Source organism: Eumetopias jubatus, unplaced genomic scaffold (assembly GCF_037043125.1).
Source record: "Eumetopias jubatus isolate StellerSeaLion01/CBP00866 unplaced genomic scaffold, mEumJub1_p1.0 scaffold_6, whole genome shotgun sequence".
NCBI classification, from domain to species: Eukaryota; Metazoa; Chordata; class Mammalia; order Carnivora; family Otariidae; genus Eumetopias; species Eumetopias jubatus.
Genome location: NW_028274812.1, coordinates 51,192,216 through 51,210,456, shown reverse-complemented (window position 1 = coordinate 51,210,456; position 18,241 = coordinate 51,192,216). Strand labels below are relative to the sequence as shown.

At 35.9% G+C, this 18,241-nt stretch overlaps 1 protein-coding gene across 1 annotated transcript in view; it reads left to right on the top strand.

The window, feature by feature from the left end:
- Nucleotides 1-17,400, top strand: part of CDC40 (cell division cycle 40) — a 53,745-nt gene extending 36,345 nt beyond the window's left edge. The window contains exons 9-15 of the mRNA XM_028104231.2: nucleotides 340-385; nucleotides 2,466-2,567; nucleotides 3,570-3,685; nucleotides 3,925-4,058; nucleotides 12,675-12,751; nucleotides 14,249-14,393; nucleotides 15,401-17,400. Coding sequence (XP_027960032.1) covers nucleotides 340-385; nucleotides 2,466-2,567; nucleotides 3,570-3,685; nucleotides 3,925-4,058; nucleotides 12,675-12,751; nucleotides 14,249-14,393; nucleotides 15,401-15,578 — 798 coding nt within the window. The 3' untranslated portion in view covers nucleotides 15,579-17,400. The remainder of the gene's footprint in view (nucleotides 1-339; nucleotides 386-2,465; nucleotides 2,568-3,569; nucleotides 3,686-3,924; nucleotides 4,059-12,674; nucleotides 12,752-14,248; nucleotides 14,394-15,400) is intronic.
- Nucleotides 17,401-18,241: the final 841 nt, after the last annotated feature.

Sequence of the window (18,241 nt, the reverse complement as noted above, 5' to 3'; positions counted from 1 at the left end):
GTAAAAACTTTTCATCATAGAAAATATATCAAAAATAGAAAAGAATAAGAAGAAAGTGAAAATAACTTGTTTTAGCTCCATCTAAGTTCTCTTGATATTTTGGTGTATCTTTCAGTATCAGATTTCATATTTGTGTGTGTGTGTGTAGTCCAAATGGTACAACACAGACTAGCAGCGCCAAGCATCATGTTCATTGATGTATAATTCCTTTGGTTAAATCCCCAGTACCCACAGATATGCACACACATAGCTGGCATATGATTGTTGTTCTTGATTGAAACTTGTCATTTTATCAAAGTCTTGTATTCAATTTAATATTTCTATGTGTTTTTTTCCCAGCTATGGGAGGTTTACGGAGACAGACGCTGTCTGCGAACATTTATTGGTAATACTTCTTTTCTCTGTCTATAAATCTGTTTGGAAAGACTTTTTAAACTACATCATTGACAGTAATATTATTACACTGATTATGAAGGAAAGTCTTCAAAGGCTCGAACTGAGTCTTGAAGAGGGAGTGAGTCCTCCCACATAGACAGAAAAGGGAACTGGGAAAGAGAGAACAGCAAAAGCAAAATTGGTTTGAGAAAGCATGCTGCTTTGGGGCAGCCAGGTATATTTCAGAATTGCCGGGGAGGGGATATGGTGAGAGATGACAAGAGGAAAAAGCAGTATAACCAGGGGCAGAGCATGAAGGACCTTATGTGCCATCAGTGAGGAGTGTAGAATCTATCCAGAGGGCCTTGGAAAGCCAGCCATTAAACAGCTCTTGCAGGAAATTAACTCAATCAGATCTGAAGTTTACAGGGATCATAGTGGCAGTATGGAAGATGCTCTGGTAGGGGGCAGGCCTGCAGGCAGGGAAATGAATGACAGGGTTGTTTCATCGGTCTAGATTAGAGATGATGAGAGCCTGGACTAAAGCAGCAGATAGAGAGGAAAGGAACAATCAAAAGTTAAAATCAGTGGGACTGAGTCACTGGATGCGAGTGATAAGACTGAAGCAGAAATCTAGGGTGACTCCCAGCCAGCTGGCTGAACGGTGATACCATTTGCCAAGAGAGGGAACATAAGAGGATGATGAGGTGTCACTTGTTAAATTTGAGCTGCCTTTGGGATATCAAGACAAAAATGTCCAGTAAGCAATTAGCCAGGTGTTGAGCTTTGAAAAGAGGTTCCGAATAGGCAGCTAAAGCATATGAAAGAATAAAATTGAGCGAACTCCTTGAAAGAGGAAACAAGGCCAAAAAGAGAACAGCTTTGTGGCAAACTAGCCTTTTTGGTAGAATATATTTACTGTCTTTGTGAGATTTCGTGTGAAGTCTGGTTACATTTCCAAATTTAACTGTACATTATTGAAACACTATTTGTGTGAACCTTAGTGGCTCTGTTTTTAGATTCAAGTGGGAGTCCGTTCTGCAGCGCTTTGTTAGGATTTTAGGGCCTTGTTAAACAAATAAATAGCCCAAGGTACCATAGCATCCTACAGGAAGACTCTCCACAGCAGACGGAAACAAGATGCCTCTTGTACCCGTAGTGGACTTGGTCTCCATCTGTCTCCCCTGCACCGGCAGGCAGTTTTTCAGTGGGAAACAAAATTACCAGTTTTGGAAGATGGGACTCTTGCTGTAGAAAAGAATGCCTAATTACTGTGGCACATAGCCTGATTCGAGTTCACTGGTGATGGCCGTCCAGCGCTGCCATGTGTGGTTGATGATTTGTGCAATGCATGTTCTGTCAGTCTTGGTCTTGATGGGGTGGTAGAAAAAAGGAAGGTTTCTGCTTTCATTTAGCCACATTTTATTTGTCCCTACAACTTTCAAAAGAGTGGATTGGTCTGGCAGACTGATTTCTAAGCAAAGCACCTTAAAGTTAATTTATTGTCAAAATGCTATTTTAAAACAAAATAGAAGTTAATGTTAGTTTCCAAAAGGTTAAGTCTCAGATTCTGAAGTCACTTCTCTGAAACTTGGTAATGTGATCACAGAAGTCTGTAGGTATTGAAGAAGAGCTATGATTTCATGAGCTTTAGGGTAAAGTCACTTTGTTTCACTTAGTGAGTAATCTGGAGAATGAACCTCCCAAATGTCGCTAGGCCCTCCTCTTTCATTGGCAATAATTGGTCTGTTATGTTTCCTTAAATTCTTGGCTGCTTAGTCATCAATTATGTATATTGCATATTAAGAGATTTCTATGACAAACTCAAAAAAAATGTTAGCTCTTTTATCTTGGTTCTTACCTAAATGTTTTGCATCAGAAACACCTAGGGAGCTATCTGAAGGGGGAATAAAAAAAAATGCCTACGTTCCCAAGCCCACACCTAACATATTCTGCGTCAGTAAGTCAGGGGATAGGATTCCAGAGATTCTGACTCACAGGGTGGCTTGAAAATGCTGTTTCTCTTATGGTGTTTGTGTTTTAAGAGAAGATACTTCACCTCACCTCCATTTCTATTGTCCCTGCCTTAGGCCACAGCAAAGCCGTTAGGGACATCTGCTTTAATACTGCAGGAACGCAGTTCCTCAGCGCAGCTTATGACAGGTACCTTAAGCTCTGGGACACTGAGACAGGTAAGAGCTCACTTATACTAATGCCAATACATATTTATCTTATAAATTAGCATTTATAAACAGTGCAACATTGAGTAGTCTTCTGTGGCAAAATGGTGCCTTCTGTAACTGCTGATTCTCATATCCTCCACTGTCAGCTAATATAAAATGTTTGTAGAGTTCAAACTCAGCTACATAAGTAGCTCTTTTACTCTGAAACTTTGTTTCCATTAAATACAATTTATAAAGCAAACATCCTGATAAACAAGCAAATTTGAAATCTTACATAGACTACTTAATTGATCTTTTTGTTCCCCTCTACCACCAAGCTCGCTGCATTGCACGTAATAGAAGCACAATAAATGTCTGATGAACAAAATTAAATTTAATTGCCCACATTGATTAAAAAGTAAGTCTGTTTACAGACCCATGGGTCAGGTGGTTTTATATATTCATAGACATTAATTGTATTAGTACATTGTGGCTAGTATAATTTTGTATAATTAGAGAACCATCGTTCATCTCACTAAGTTTTAAGGGTAAAGATAATAGTTAATATTTATTGAACACTTACTGTTTACCAGGCATTGTGCTGTGCACTTGTATCCAGCATCACATCCAATTCTTAAAATATCCCTATAATTACTGTTATTATTATAGATGAAGAAATTGAGGCTTAACGGGGGAGCTTTTCCAGACCCACACAGCTAATAAGAGGCTGAACTGATTTAAACCAAGGTCTCTCAAATGCCAGAGCCCCTACTCTTACCCCACAGTGGTTCTCAACTCTGGCTACACATCATAATCACTTTATTCTGCAATTGATACAGATTTACTTTTGAAAAAAATATTTTTAATCATAAAGAATCTGTGAAAAGGAACAATATAGTTTATAGTAAAGAACAAGCAGGCTGCCCTTCCCCAAAATGTATTAAGCAAATGATCTCAAGATGTTAATCCCTGGGCTGTCTTTGAAGTGATCAAATTTCTTTTCCCTACTTTAACTTGAGTCTTTGGTTTTAGGACAGTGTATATCAAGATTTACAAACCGAAAAGTGCCCTATTGTGTCAAATTTAATCCCGATGAAGATAAGCAAAATCTCTTTGTAGCTGGTATGTCTGATAAAAAGATTGTGCAGGTAAGTCTTTTTTACAGTATTCTTAGTAAGATCCCTATAGTTTATGTTGTATTAGGGGATGGAATAAGGAATATTAACTTGTTTAATGCTTGCTGCTTTTAGGGACTGCTAAGGGTCTATTTTTAGTAGAAAACAGTCGTTATGTTAGAGATCTTTTTTCTTCACTTTCCATAGTTCTGATCTTCATTTTCATATCTGCTCCACTTCTGTCTTTACCTTTTCTCTTGTTTGATATACAGTGGGACATTCGAAGTGGAGAAATTGTGCAGGAGTATGACCGGCATTTGGGAGCTGTCAACACCATTGTTTTTGTGGATGAGAATAGGAGATTTGTGAGCACATCTGATGATAAGAGCCTAAGAGTTTGGGAATGGTGAGTTTCTGTCAGTAGAAGATCTGATTTATATAATTATAACAAGCAATTTAAAACTTTGTAGCCAAAGCAAAGCCTGATAATATGCAACCATTTGAATATTTTCACAACTATGATCTCTGGCTTGCCAACAAAGCTGCTTTAAACATTTAAGTACCCAGAATATGGAAATAAAAATTTAGACATGCTACATCTCGTAGTCTATGGGCAGTCTATCTAAAGGTTATATATTTTAAGGCATTTTTCTTGCATTGGTGAAAAAGTTATATTGTGTTGCCTTACATTTGTTTATTAGGTACTTTATTTGTCTTTGCAAAATGACTGATGAGATGCAGGGCCCACAAATGTATAGACTCTATTATTTACTGTTGGGATTGAACATTAGATCCTGGCCTCAGAGTCAACCGAAAGAAAGAAAAAATATTTTAAAATCTTTTAAGTTTTTAAATGTCTACATTATGATTATTCAGTACTGAAATTGGCCCCATGCCATCACCCATTGTGTCCTGCCATTCATAACGCATAATGGTAGAAAACAAATGTTTTATTTATAGAGTATGTTGGTAATTTTGCTTTCCTTGAGAGAGGAAAAAAAGCTTTTCTAAAGTCAAGAAATACTAAAGCTAGTTTCACTAAGTGTCATAGATCATGTTTTATCATTTATTTACAAAGAAATGCATAATAGTCTTTTTGTTCAAAGGAATGTTAGGATGGAGCCCAGCTCATTTTAATAGTCAGTTATGAAGCACAGCTCAGCCGTGGTTACAGCCTTGCAGGGCCTAGAAAGTGTGACTTCCCACCTTGGAAGTTGTTCTGCTGTAAGAAGTGGGAAGCTTTGCACTACAGCCAGTAGTTTGCTCCTGAAACTGAGTCCCTTTGAGTAGCTGAGCAGGTCCCTAACCATCGTCAGGGAAATTTGGGTAACTGAAGGTTCCATGTAATTTAACTGCAGTTTCTCCCACCCCTTCAAATTGCCCTCATTGATGGAGAGCCGACTGTATACTTTATGTATAGTTTTAATATCATCCTTAAAGTCCGTGCTTTGAGACTGTCTTATAACTGAGATCTTTCTTACTTCAGAAATGATATTACATGCAGAGAATCTGATACAGACATCAAGTTTTATATGAGTCACCTTAGACTACTTATACCAGACTCTGAAGATAGACATATACATGTACTTGTTTTGTTTATATACTTTAGCAGTTTGATTATACTTAAACTTTCAGATGTTTCTATCTTCGGATGATATTTCAGCTCCATTTTAAAATGTGGAGTGGTATAAACGAAATTGGTAAATATTTAAATGAAGCACCAATTACAGGGCTCTAAGAAGACTTGTGTGTGCTTTCTAAATTAGAGCATTGGTCAGCAAAATATTTTGATTAAATTAAGGGGTAATGTCAGCCTGTTTGTTGTTTTCCCTCCTCGGAGCTTAAGAAATACTCCTAAGAGTCATAGTAATGTGTCATTATAAATGATGACATCCTTTAGACTTCATTTACTATTGGAACCTTCTTCACTGATCCTCTCGTGAGGGTCTGTGCCTCTTCTCCATGTTCCCACACAACGCTTTGCTTCTCACAGTTTTGGGTTTTTTTTTAAGATTTTATTTATTCATTTGAGACACAGAGATAGAGAGTGCATGAGCAGGGAGAGAGGCAGAGGGAGAGGGAGAGGCAGGCTCCCTGCTGAGCCAGGAGCCCAGTGTGGGGCTCGATCCCAGGACCCCGGGATCACGACCTGAGCCAAAGGCAGACGCTTAACCATCTGAGCCACCCAGGCACCCCTGCTTCTCACAGTTTAGTGCTTGCACATTTGTTCCTGTGTCAGCTGTGCTCACAGTGTGTCCCCAGCACCAGCACAGTGCCTGGCACGTCGTATGTTCTAAATATCTAAAGAAGTCAATTACTGTCATAATTATTAATGATGCTACATCTGTTGAGCCCTGTCTGTGTGCCAAGCATGCTAAGCATTTTATGTGAACTCTCTGATTTAATGTGCCAAAGTAGTCTTATGAGATAGATGTATTTGCTATCCCTGTTTTATAGATGAGGAAACTAATGTAGCTTAAGTAATTTACCCAAGATTCCATGAGACATGAAAAGCCAGAATTCAAACTTGTATTAAGCTGATTATAAAGCTTGAGATTTTTTCCAGCTTTATTGAGGTATAACTGACAAATAAGTATATTTGAAGTGTATAACATAATGATTTGATATATGTATACATTGTGAAAGGATTCTCACTGAGTTAGCCCATCTGCCACTTTAGATATTTACCTTTTTATTTGTTTGGTAAGAACATTTAGGTTCTACTGTCTTAGCAAATTGCAGTTACACAATATGCTATTTTAAGTATAGTCACCATGTCCTACATGAGATCCTCAGACCTTATTCATCTTACAGATAAGAGTTTGTACCCTTTTACCAGTCTCACGTAGTTCCCCACCCCAACCTGAGCCACTGGCAGCCACCAATCTACTCTGTTTCTATGAGTTTGAGGTTTTTTTTTGAGTGCACATATAAGTGATACTATGCAGTATCTGTCTTTCTCTGTCTGGCTTATTTCACTTAGCATAATGCTGTCTAGGTTCATCATGTTGTTGCACATGGTAGCATTCCCTTTTTTTAAGGCTGAATAATATTCTATTATATATGTAAATACCACATTTTCTTTATCCATTCTTTCACACTGAGACTGTTTCCATACCTTGGCTATTGTGAATAATGCTACATTAAACATGGGAGTACAACTATCTCTTCAGCATAGTGATGTCATTTCCTTTGGATATATACCCAGAAATAGGATTGATGGATCATATGGTAGTGCTGTTTTAAATTTCTTGAGGAATCTCCGTACTGTTTTCCATAGTAGCTACATGTACCAGTTTACATTCCCACCATCAGTGTATGAGAGATCCCTTTCCTGCACATCCTTACCAGCATTTATCTCTTACCTTTTTGGTAATAGTCATCCAGTGTGTGAGGTGCTGTCTCACTGTGGTTTTGATTTGCATTTCCCTGATGCTCAGTGATGCTGAGCGCCTTCCTGTACCTGTCGGCCCTTTGTCTGTCTTCTGTGGGAAAATGTCTGTTCAGGTCTCTGCCCATTTTTTAACTGGGTAACTTGGCTTTTTGATAATAGTTGTATGAGTTCCTTATATATTTTGGATATTGACCTTGTCAGATATGTGGTTTGCAAATATTTTCTGCCATTCCTTAGGTTGCCTTTGCATTTTGTTGATGGTTTCCTTTACTGTACAGAAGCTTTTTACTTTGAGGTACTCCCACTTATTTATTCCAACTTCCAGGAGCTTATCTCCTGTGTTTTCTTCCAGGAGTTTCAGGTCTTACGTTCAAGTCTTCAGTCCATTTTGAGTTGATTTCTGTGTATGGTATAAGGTAGGGGTCCAATTTCATTCTTTTGCATGTGAATATCAAGTTTTCCCAACACCATTTAGTGAAGAGACTATCCATCCTTTCTCCACTGTATATTCTTGGTTCCTTTGTTGAAAATTAATTGATTATATATGCATGGGTTTATATCTGGGTTCTCTGTTCTGTTCCATTTGATCTGTGTATCTGTTTTTATACCAATACCATACTGTTTTGAGTACTATAACTTTTATTTAATTATAGTTAAAATCAGGAAGCTTGATGCCTCCAGCTTTGTTCTTTTTCAGGATTGCTTTGGAGTCTTTTGGGGTTCCATACAAATTTAAGAATTGTTCTGATTCTGTCAAATATGCCATTGGAATTTTGGTAGATATGAATTGGATCTGTAGATTGCTTTGGGCATTTTGAACATTTTACAATATTAATTCTGTGTACAGATCTTTCACCTTGGTTATATTTATTCCTAAATAATTTCTTGTTTTTTGATGCTATTATAAGTGGGATTGTTTTCTTAATTTCTCTTTCCAGTAGTTGTTAGTATCTAGAAATGCAACTGATTTTTTAATATTGAGTTTGTATCCTGCAACTTCACTGAATCATTTATTAGTTCTAACAGTTTTTTTTGTGAAGTCATTAGGGTTTTCTATATGAAATATTATGTCATTTGCAAACAGAGACAGTTTTACTTCTTTTTTATTTGGATACCTTTTCTTCTGGCCTGATTGCTCTGGCTAGGACTCTCAATACTATAATATTGAATAAAAGTGCTTAGAGCAGACACACTTCCTGATCTTAGAGTAAAAGCTTTCAGCCATGTACAATTAAGTATGATGTTGGCTGTGGACTTGTCACACATGACTGTGTTCCCCATATACCCAGTTTATTGAGGCTTTTTATCATGAAAAAATATTGAATAGTGTCCTTTCTTTGGCATTTATTGAGATTATCATATGATTTTTATCCTTCCTTTTTGTATTTCATTGATTGATTTGCATATGTTGAACCATCCTTGCATCCCAGGAATAAATCCCACTTGATCATGGTATATGATTCCTCTAACGTACCGTTGAATTCAGTTTGCTAAAATTTTACTGAGTATTTTTGCATCTATATTCATCAGGGATGTTGGCCAATAATTTTCTTGTAGTTTCTTTGTCTCGCTTTGGTATCAGGGTAATATTGGCCTTATAAAATGAGTTTGGAAGTGTTCCCTCCTCTTCTATTTTTTTGGAAGAGTTTGAGAAGGATTAATATTAATTCTTCTTTAAACGTTTGGTGTAACTCACCAGGGAAGCCATCTGGTCCTGGACTTTTTTTGTTAAGAGGTTTTTGATTACTGTTTCAGTCTTCTTAGTCATTATTGGTCTGTTCAGATTTTCTATTTCTTCATGAGTCTGTCTTGGTAAGTTGCATGTTTCTAGGAATTTATTCATTTCTTCTAGGTTTTCTAATTTGTTGGTATATAATTGTTCATAGTAGTTTCTTGTGATCCTTAGTGCTTCTATATCATCAGTTGTTATGTCTCTTTCATTTCTGTTTTTATTTGAGTTTTTTTTTCTTAGTTTAGCTAAATGTCAATTTTCTTTTTCAAAAAAACCAGCTCTTTCATTGATCTTTTCTATTATCTCTTTAGTCTCTATTTCTTGTGTTTCCTCTTTGATCTTTGTATTTTCTTCCTTCTGCTAACTTGGGTCTTAGATTGTTCTTCTTTTCCTAGTTCTTCAAAGTGTAAAGTTAGGTTGTTATATTTGAGATTCTTTTTCCTTAATGTAGGTGTTTATCAGTATAAACTTCCCTCTGGCTTTTGCTGATCCCATAAGCTTTGGTATGTTGTATTTCTATTTTCATTTGTCTCAAGATAGGTTTTGATTCACCTTTTGTTTTCATCTTTGACCCATGTCTTGTTTAGTAGCATGTTGTTAATCTCCACGTACTTGTACATTTTCCAGTTTTCTTGTAATTGATTTCCAGTTTCATACGTTTGTGGTCAGAAAAGATGCCTGATATGATTTCAGTCTTCTTAAAAATATTAAGACTCTCTTGTGGCATAATATGTGATCTATCCTGGAGAATATTTCGTGTGCACTTGAGAAGAATGTGTATTCTGCTGCCATTTGGTGGAATGGTCTATATACGTCAGTTAGGACCATTTGGTCTAATGTGTCATTTAAGTGCAATGTTTCCTTAATTGATTTTTGTCTGGATGACCTATCTATTGTTGACAATGGAGTATGGAAGTCCCTTGCTATTATTGTATTGCTTGCTATCTATTTTCTCCCTTCAGATCTGTTAACATTTGCTTTATGTATTTAGGTGCTCTGATGTTGGGTATATAAATCCTTCTATTTGTTATATCTTCTTAATGAATTGACCTCTTTATCATTATATGATGACCTTGTCTCTTATTGCAGTTTTTGGCTTAAAGTCTATTTTGTTTGATACAAGTATAGCAGCTACCCCTGCTTTCTTTTAGTTTCCATTTTCATGGGATATGTTTTCCATCCTTTCACTCTCAGTCTGTGTGTGTTCTTAAAACTGAAGTGAGTCTCTTATACACAGTATATAGTTGGGTCTTGTTTTGTTGGTTTTTTTTTTTTTTAATCCATTCAACTAACTTGTGTCTTTTGTAAATTTAGTCCATTTACATTTGAGGTAATTATTGAGAGGTCTGGACTTTTATTAGTGCCATTTTGTTCATTGTTTTCTGGTTATTTATAGTTCCTTTGTTCCTTTCTTTCTTCCTCTTCCTTTGTGATTTGATGATTTTCTATAGTAGTATGTTTTGATTTTTCTGTTTCTCTTTCGTGTCTCGATAGATTTTTGCTTTGTGGATACCATGAGGCTTACATAAAACATGCAGAACTTGAATTCTTATTCATATGGCTAGATAGTTAGATGAATGAAGGGTCTGGTGGGGAAAGAAGATAACTTGGATCCAGTTTGATTAGTCAGAAGGAAACGTGACGATCAGTCTTGCTACAAAGACAAGTAGGAAGCAAAACCAACTCGGGATCCCTGGAGCTATCCTTTACCACATACAACCATCCCTGAAAGCAATTACTAGTGTTACTGGCAGCTTGCAGAAAGGGAGGCCCTGACCACCTCAAAGTGAAAACTGACCTCAGCAATGGGAAAATTCTTATTACCAGGACCTTCAGACAGGTGGTGTTTGCCAAACTTTTATACCTTGTGCCTGCTAAGAGTAGCACAATGATAAAAGAAAATAAACTAAAGGAAACTTGGTTTTCTTAAACAATACTAGATTATTAAGACTAGTAGACAGTTGTAAAGGAGAATAAGAGATTATAATTAGATACTGGACAGCCTATGGTTATGCTGATTGGCTAAATTCATGAGATGTCATAGACATGTTTTCTCCCAAAGGTATTTATTATGTTAAAATATTTTTAGAAGAAAATTTGACAGATGTTGATCCTGTTTATCTTTTATCTTTAAAATTTCATAGATTTTTATTAAAGTTTTTTTCAGTGATTTCATTTCCAGACTGAAGATTATGTGTAAGATGTAAGTTACTAGCTTATTTATGGAATTACAGGTTCTAATTAGAAAATAGTGTTGTGTTTATTAAATATAACTGCCTAGCAGACATTTTCACTAGCAGTAATAATGTTCATAGAGTGTTCAGACCCATTTCTTGTTCTAGAGCTCATTGTACCAAGAGTCCTTGAAATAAGAGATCTGCATACATTTTTTTTTTGTTTACTTTTAGGAGAACATTGATTGATCTGAACCTAGACTATGGTTAATTTAGAAATGCTCTTATGTTTTAATCTGTTATTGATTATTATTGGCTAATAATTTTATATGAGGAGGGAAAAACAGTTGAACCTTTTTCAGACTGAGGTTCTTTTGAGTACATTTGGGTCATTTTGAATGTCACTGCTCATTGGTCCTTTAGAGAGGTATAAAGGGTTGGAGATTTGATAAATGATATTGTTCCCCAGGTTACACCTAAAAATACTTTCTTCTAACCAAGACCCTCATAGAAGTTTTTTTTCTAATCATTTGCTTCTTCTGGATGAGTAGATAGATGGATAGAGAAAATCCTTACTTAAAGGCAAATAATTACTATAATTATTGTTATCATTTCCTAATTAATCAAAGTTTTGGAACTTGAACCATAGTTAGACATTGATATTGCTGCTTTATATTCTGTGTTATTCATCAGATTACATTTTCCACACGTTACTCTGTAAAAAAAAAAAAAACATTTCTGGTTACTCATGAAAAGCAGCAAGACCAAAATCGTTCAGAATTACTAAAGAGTTTATCATGGAGAATTTTTTTTTTAAAGATTTTATTTATTTATTTGTCAGAGAGAGAGAGCACAAGCAAGGGGAGTGGCAGGCAGAGGGAGAAGCAGGCTCCCTGCTGAGCAAGGAGCCAGATGTGGGACTCGATCCCAGGACTCCGGGACCTTGATCTGAGCTCAAGGCAGACACTTAACTGACTGAGCCACCCAGGTGTCCCTATCATGGAGAATATTAAAAACAAAAAGGCATTTGGAACTTTTCATGGTTCTAGATTTAGGTGACTAGTGTTGGATTTTTGTTGTGTTTGTTTTATTCTTTGTGTCACTCATATAGGAATTTCTTTAATGCATTTTTCTCCTGCACCATGCACATTGAGAGTAATAGATGTCCAGGTACCAAGCACTTAATCTCCTTTACCCATCCAGAAATCTCATTACTTCAGGATGGGTTCTGCCTGCTTGCAGATCCCTATACAGCTTCGCCTACTATCCCTTTGCACTGCTTAAGGCTCTTTAATCCTCTCAACCTGCTTGCAGAGTTAACCAGTTAAGGCTGAAACTGGCAGGTAAACTAAGAGTACCTCCCTCCCTGTAGGCTTGCCTCAGACATCTTGCTCCTGCCTACATGGTACATTTTTAGATGAATTCATTGTCAGAGAACTTCAGTCACATTTTTTAACATAAAGGCCAAAGTTTAAGTCAAATAGAGTTGGAAAACTAAATCACTAACACTGTTATAATTATCATGGAAAGGCATTTGTGAAGTACAAGATTTTGTAATAAGCAACGGGATGCCATTTTGTGATTTTCCTTCCCCCCAGGAAGTTTCATGAAAAGTTAGTTAAATATATAATCTCAAGAATATCTCTTTAGTTTCAGAGATAATTCTTCTGAAGGTACTTTTTAAAACTTACTTAATTCTGATAAGCCGTTTTTAAATTTTAGGGATATCCCTGTGGATTTCAAGTATATAGCAGAGCCCAGTATGCACTCCATGCCTGCGGTGACTTTGTCTCCAAATGGTGAGTAAGTAGGTAGAATGTGGTTTTAAATGAGCCTCTAAGACAAGAGTGTGATTTCTGTATTCAAAAGAACTTTGGCCTTTTCCTCCTAGGGGAAGTCCGTCACGGCCATACTTGTATAAGGAAACCTTTTCAATATTAGAAATAGTCACTGGTTTTCCTCTGTGAGTCACCTCACCTATTCTCCTGTTTTTAAAAAAAATAATAATAATAATAAACAGTGGATTGCAGCTCACATCGACAGAACATCTAAGGATTTCCATCTGAGGATCAAGTTTTTTTTTTAAAGAATTCTCCTTCCAACAGATTCATGTTCAGTCATTTAGTGATTTATTGTGAGCTCTTTTTCTTTCAGAGGAGAGAAATTTTGATCTGGTTCCCCATAATAAGAATACTTTAGCAATTTACTATAAAAGATTTTCTCAGGCAAAATAAAAAAGATAAATCCATCTACTACTGTTTTCTGTTCAAAAGTGCATTGCCTACAAATTACAAAGTAATTTGTACTACAGATATCCTGACAGTATACTGATAGAATTATAGCTCTGCATGAGGGTATTAGAGTAGAGGGGCTGATGTTTGGGCAACACTGTCATCAAAGCCCCTGTTAACTCCCATAGCTCCTGTGAGTGTGGAGCAAGGAAGAGGAGGCAAGAAATAGTTTGCTCTTCCATCAAGGCATCTGCCACCGGCAAATCAGTGATCCATTTTTGTCAAGTACCCTATGATTTTTATGAGAAGAGCAACCTAACTGGGTCCTATTTTGATAATGACTGCATTGTATATTGTCACATTTGTCTCTCTGTATCTACACTTTATGTGGTATATTTTTACACTACCCATTACAAATATTGTGCCCATCTTGAACAAGGCTATTTACCCTCTCAGACTGAATATTGTTAAGAGCATTCCCTTAGTTAATAATGTCTACATCGGATGCAAGAAGATACTACAGTTCAGGCTCTAGAGACTTGGATGAATCTTGGTTAGATAAAAGCAGTTTGGCCTTTCAGTAACAGTTCTGATAATTTTTTTAATTGCATCTTTTTGTATGGTTTTATTTAATAATCCTAGGTTTTCTCACCTAGTGTTAATCTTTCCTTTTTCCATAATTAACACAGATAAGTCTCTTTTCCCCAATGGTTCTCTTGTCTGTACTTACTCCAAATTAATTTCATTTCATAAAATTTTACTTTAGTTCTGTTAATGCTAAACTCAGAATTTCTGTATATCCTTATTTAAACAAAAAAAGCTTTTATATGAAGAGTGCTCAGTGATATGGGATTATTTGAGCAAAATCCATTACTTCTTTATATATAAATCCCTCTTGTCAGTGACAGATTTGTAACATTTTACAAATGGTATGGTAAATTCATTTTCCTATTATTATAAAGTAATTGGGACAAAAGAATATTAATGTCTGAACATATTTAAAATAAATAGTCATTTTAGAATTTTCAGTCTTGCTCTAATATGTCTCCTTTATTGAATTTACAGGGAAATGGCTAGCATGTCAATCAATGGACAACCAAATCTTAATTTTTGGAGCACAGAACAGATTTAGATTGAATAAGAAAAAAATTTTTAAGGGCCATATGGTCGCGGGTTATGCTTGTCAGGTGGACTTTTCACCAGACATGAGGTAAGTTTAAATCTTCTCTTGTGTTCTCCTATTCAAGTGTGACATAAACTAATGTCATACAAATAATAACACTTTAAAAAAATCACTGTCACATATGTAATCTCATGATAACTGTGCAGATTGTCACAGTGCCTGATGGAAAGACAAGAATAAGTTATGAAAACTACATTTGACTTTAAGTTCTTCAGTGGGTCTCTTTATCTTGCTTCGTCCTGTGCCCTTTAACCACATCATAAGTTCCTGTCTATATGGGCTATGCCTTATTTTCTCTCTGCTTTTCTCACAACGCTTGGAGGACTGTAATCACTATATGGCTGTGATTAAACACTGGCAGAATTAATTCTGTATTGCAGTGTTGACATTAACAACTTCACTGCAGCTTTTCTGTGGTGAGACCTCAAATCCAGCTCTTGACTCTTTCTAGACTGCACTGTATTCGTGAAGCCCTATAGATAGAGTCTCTCTGTGAGGGAAACTCTGCATTCATTTCCCCATTCTTAGCTAAAATATGTAGGTAGAAGTAATCCAGAAATCTCTGTAACCTTGTATGTTTAGGCTGGGATTTGTACCTTAGACTCCTACGAGTCAGTCTTAGATAATTTCAAAAGATGTTGAAACCAAAAAATAATTATGAAGGTGGTCGAGTCTAACTACAGTAGAATGGGTGTTCCCAGGCTCTGTGTGAGGCTGGTTCCCATACGCTGTTTCTGACTGTCTAAAGAGTGACTTGTTACTGCTTTTATTGTGGCCCCTGGGTTTCCCAACCTTTCTGGTTAATACATTTTTTTTACTCATAGATTGGTAGCTCAATGGGGAGATTTTTTTTGGTAGAAGTTTAAATTATAGACCGCTTTATGCTCTACCTTGTTATTCTCACTGAGTATTGTATATTCACATTGACTTTTTTGTTGCTGTTACTGTGAAAAAGATAAAACTCTCTGTTCCTTATACACTTTGTCAGTTTAAGGTGTTTGAACAATTTGAATTTATTTCTCTTCTCATTCTAGCTATGTGATTTCAGGAGATGGAAATGGAAAATTGAACATCTGGGACTGGAAGACCACAAAACTCTATAGTCGATTTAAAGCTCATGATAAAGTGTGTATAGGTGCAGTGTGGCATCCTCATGAAACATCTAAAGTCATAACATGTGGTTGGGATGGTCTCATTAAATTGTGGGATTAATGAGATTAATCCTTATCTAGGCTCATTTTTTGATCCAATTTCATATTTAACTATATTTAATTATTAAATGTGTTGGATGACAACTCGATTTACAAATTATGATTTCCTTACATGGCCTTATGAAGTTGACCCATTGTTTAAAAATATTTTTTTTTGTAAATTTGGCTCATATAATTTCATTGGCAACTTCATTTTGTTCTTTATAGATGTTATTTATACAGAGAATGACCATTGACTTTCTATGTGGTGAGTAGTTGTTGGCAGGCAGTTTGGGTTTACCCCCCTTGACATACTGAAAGGATCTCTTTGGAGTTGAGGAAGAATCCCTGGTGGATTTGGTGTTTTAAAGGAGGTAATACAATTAATGACAAATAATTCTGAAAGGCACCATGTTTACCTCTTCAACAAAAAGGGAAGTAAGGAACAGAGACGATGTTATTTAATATGAATCTGAAAGAAGGTAAAACCACCCACAATTACTGTTCCCATTATTTTTGGTGGTTCAAGTTCAGATCTTTTGGATTCAAGAGTTCTATTTTTTATGACATATATTGTATGTTTACTTGTAAGCCAGCAATCTTCTCTGACTGTAGCATTCCTCTAACTATTAAACAATGGAAAATAAACAGTCCAGAGTTTTTTCCTTGGCTTTCTTCCCAATCAGTATAGATAGGACTATATATAAGCAGAGAATTATGTTATTTTTGAAGGTGAAACTCAAGAGAATTGAGTCAAGACTTTGAGTTTTATTTGTATTTACTATATGTAAGGACCTGGCTACACTTCCAGAAATCAGGGTCTCCTAGGTCATCGATTCACAGATGTTACTACTGAAATACTCCTCATAGGAGCTAGGGTATAAGGGCATCATCCAAAATGTCAACTTGTAATTTCTTTGAAGTGGTATGTTTTATCTTTAAAATTACTCTGATTTTGCTTATGAATATATGCAATAGAACTTTTTAAAGATTAGAAAAATTTTTAACTTCTTTCCAAATCTTTGAATAAAATTGACACTCCAGAAAGATGGCTATGGTTCCCCTGTTTGAGAAGCAATAACTGGTTGGTTTAAAAAAAAAAAAAAAGTTTAAGAACTTCAGATTGTGAAATCAAGATAGTAGCTAATAGCACTTTGGTTGACAAGCCGTTTCTCCTGTTTTATTAAAAATCTCTGTAAGACATTTGAATATTTGAATGTGCTTTGAAATAATTTCAGTACCATGCTTCAAAACATTGGTTCATAAGCTGCTCAGAGTGCCAACTTGGAGAACAAAATCATGTTGAATGTTGATATCCTAAGGGCATTAGCTCTGAGCCCTGGACTGTCAATAGCAATTCATGCTCCTAGTGCTTAGAACTTCCATTTTTAAAAATTAATTTTTAAAAAGGCCTGGTCTAGATGACCTGGCACTATGGCCACATATAAATAAATTTCAAAGAAGAAGATAGAAAAAGGGAATTAAAAAATGGTAAGACACATTATTTTGGGGCACACAGACACTCAAAGAAATGAGAATGCACTGCCTGGCTGCTACCTTTCTGTATCTGCCAGCAAGAGAAGCTGCACTTCCTGAAGAGGGAGGAGGAGTTCACAGGATACCTTTTCTTTAGTCCCAAACCACTGGTTTTAACAAATGTGAATGATTGAAATGTAATGGGACAGAAAGAATTAATCATACATTTAAACTATCTCATTCAGCATCAGTATTGTATATGTTACAAATCATAATTTCTAAATCTGGTTTTATTTTATTGTGTTTTTGACTGTTTCTAAACTAAGTAACTGTACATAAAAGTTGTCTCTTTTTTTAAAAAAGATCATATTTTTAAATAAAGCATTTTTTCTAGAAAGTGTTATCAAAATTTTTATTCTTAGTCTTAAGTCTTAACTGTTGAGACAACATATTAAACCATCTGCAGATTTTAAATGGGTCATTTTTATTTTATGGGGAGAAATGATGCTTTAGAGGTGGGGATGAGATATTAATATGGTATGTTAATGGGTTTGTTCTAGTTACCTAACAAAAATACAGGGCATTGCGCTGAGAGCACACAGATTAAGTCTAACACATTCCGTATTTGTTCACTTAGTGGTGGCACTGAGTTAGGATTGCACCCATTTCAGAGTACACAGATGAGTGGGGTTCTTTTCCAGCTTAAAAAAGTTTCAAGATCATGTTGTTACTGGAATTAAGTGGTTACCTTCTGGCCCCTTTTCCCCACTGCAACCTTCTTATCACACCCAGGACAGATTTCCTTCCTAAGGTTAGAATAAAAGTGATGCTTTACTGAAAGTTTTAATCAAGTGAATATTTAAATATTGAAGCACAAACTGGGAATATTTTGTCCTTATAAGGAGACAGTTTTAAGATGAGGAACAGAGAATAGCATCAAACAGGCACTTCTCTTAAGTAAAAAAGTATAGAGTGATACTTGACGATGTATCGTGAGGCTGGTCGATGTCCTTATTAGCATGTTTATAAATTACCAGAAGGAAAACAATGACAGTGAAATACTAAACTCTTGAATGACAGCCGTAAGGACTGCAGCACTAGTAAAGATAGAAGGCTTTCCTTGAAGAACGGTGTTCCTCGGCACAGACTGAGAGCCATCTGCATCAGAATCACCCAGAGATTGTGTTGCTCACTGAGATACAGGAGAGG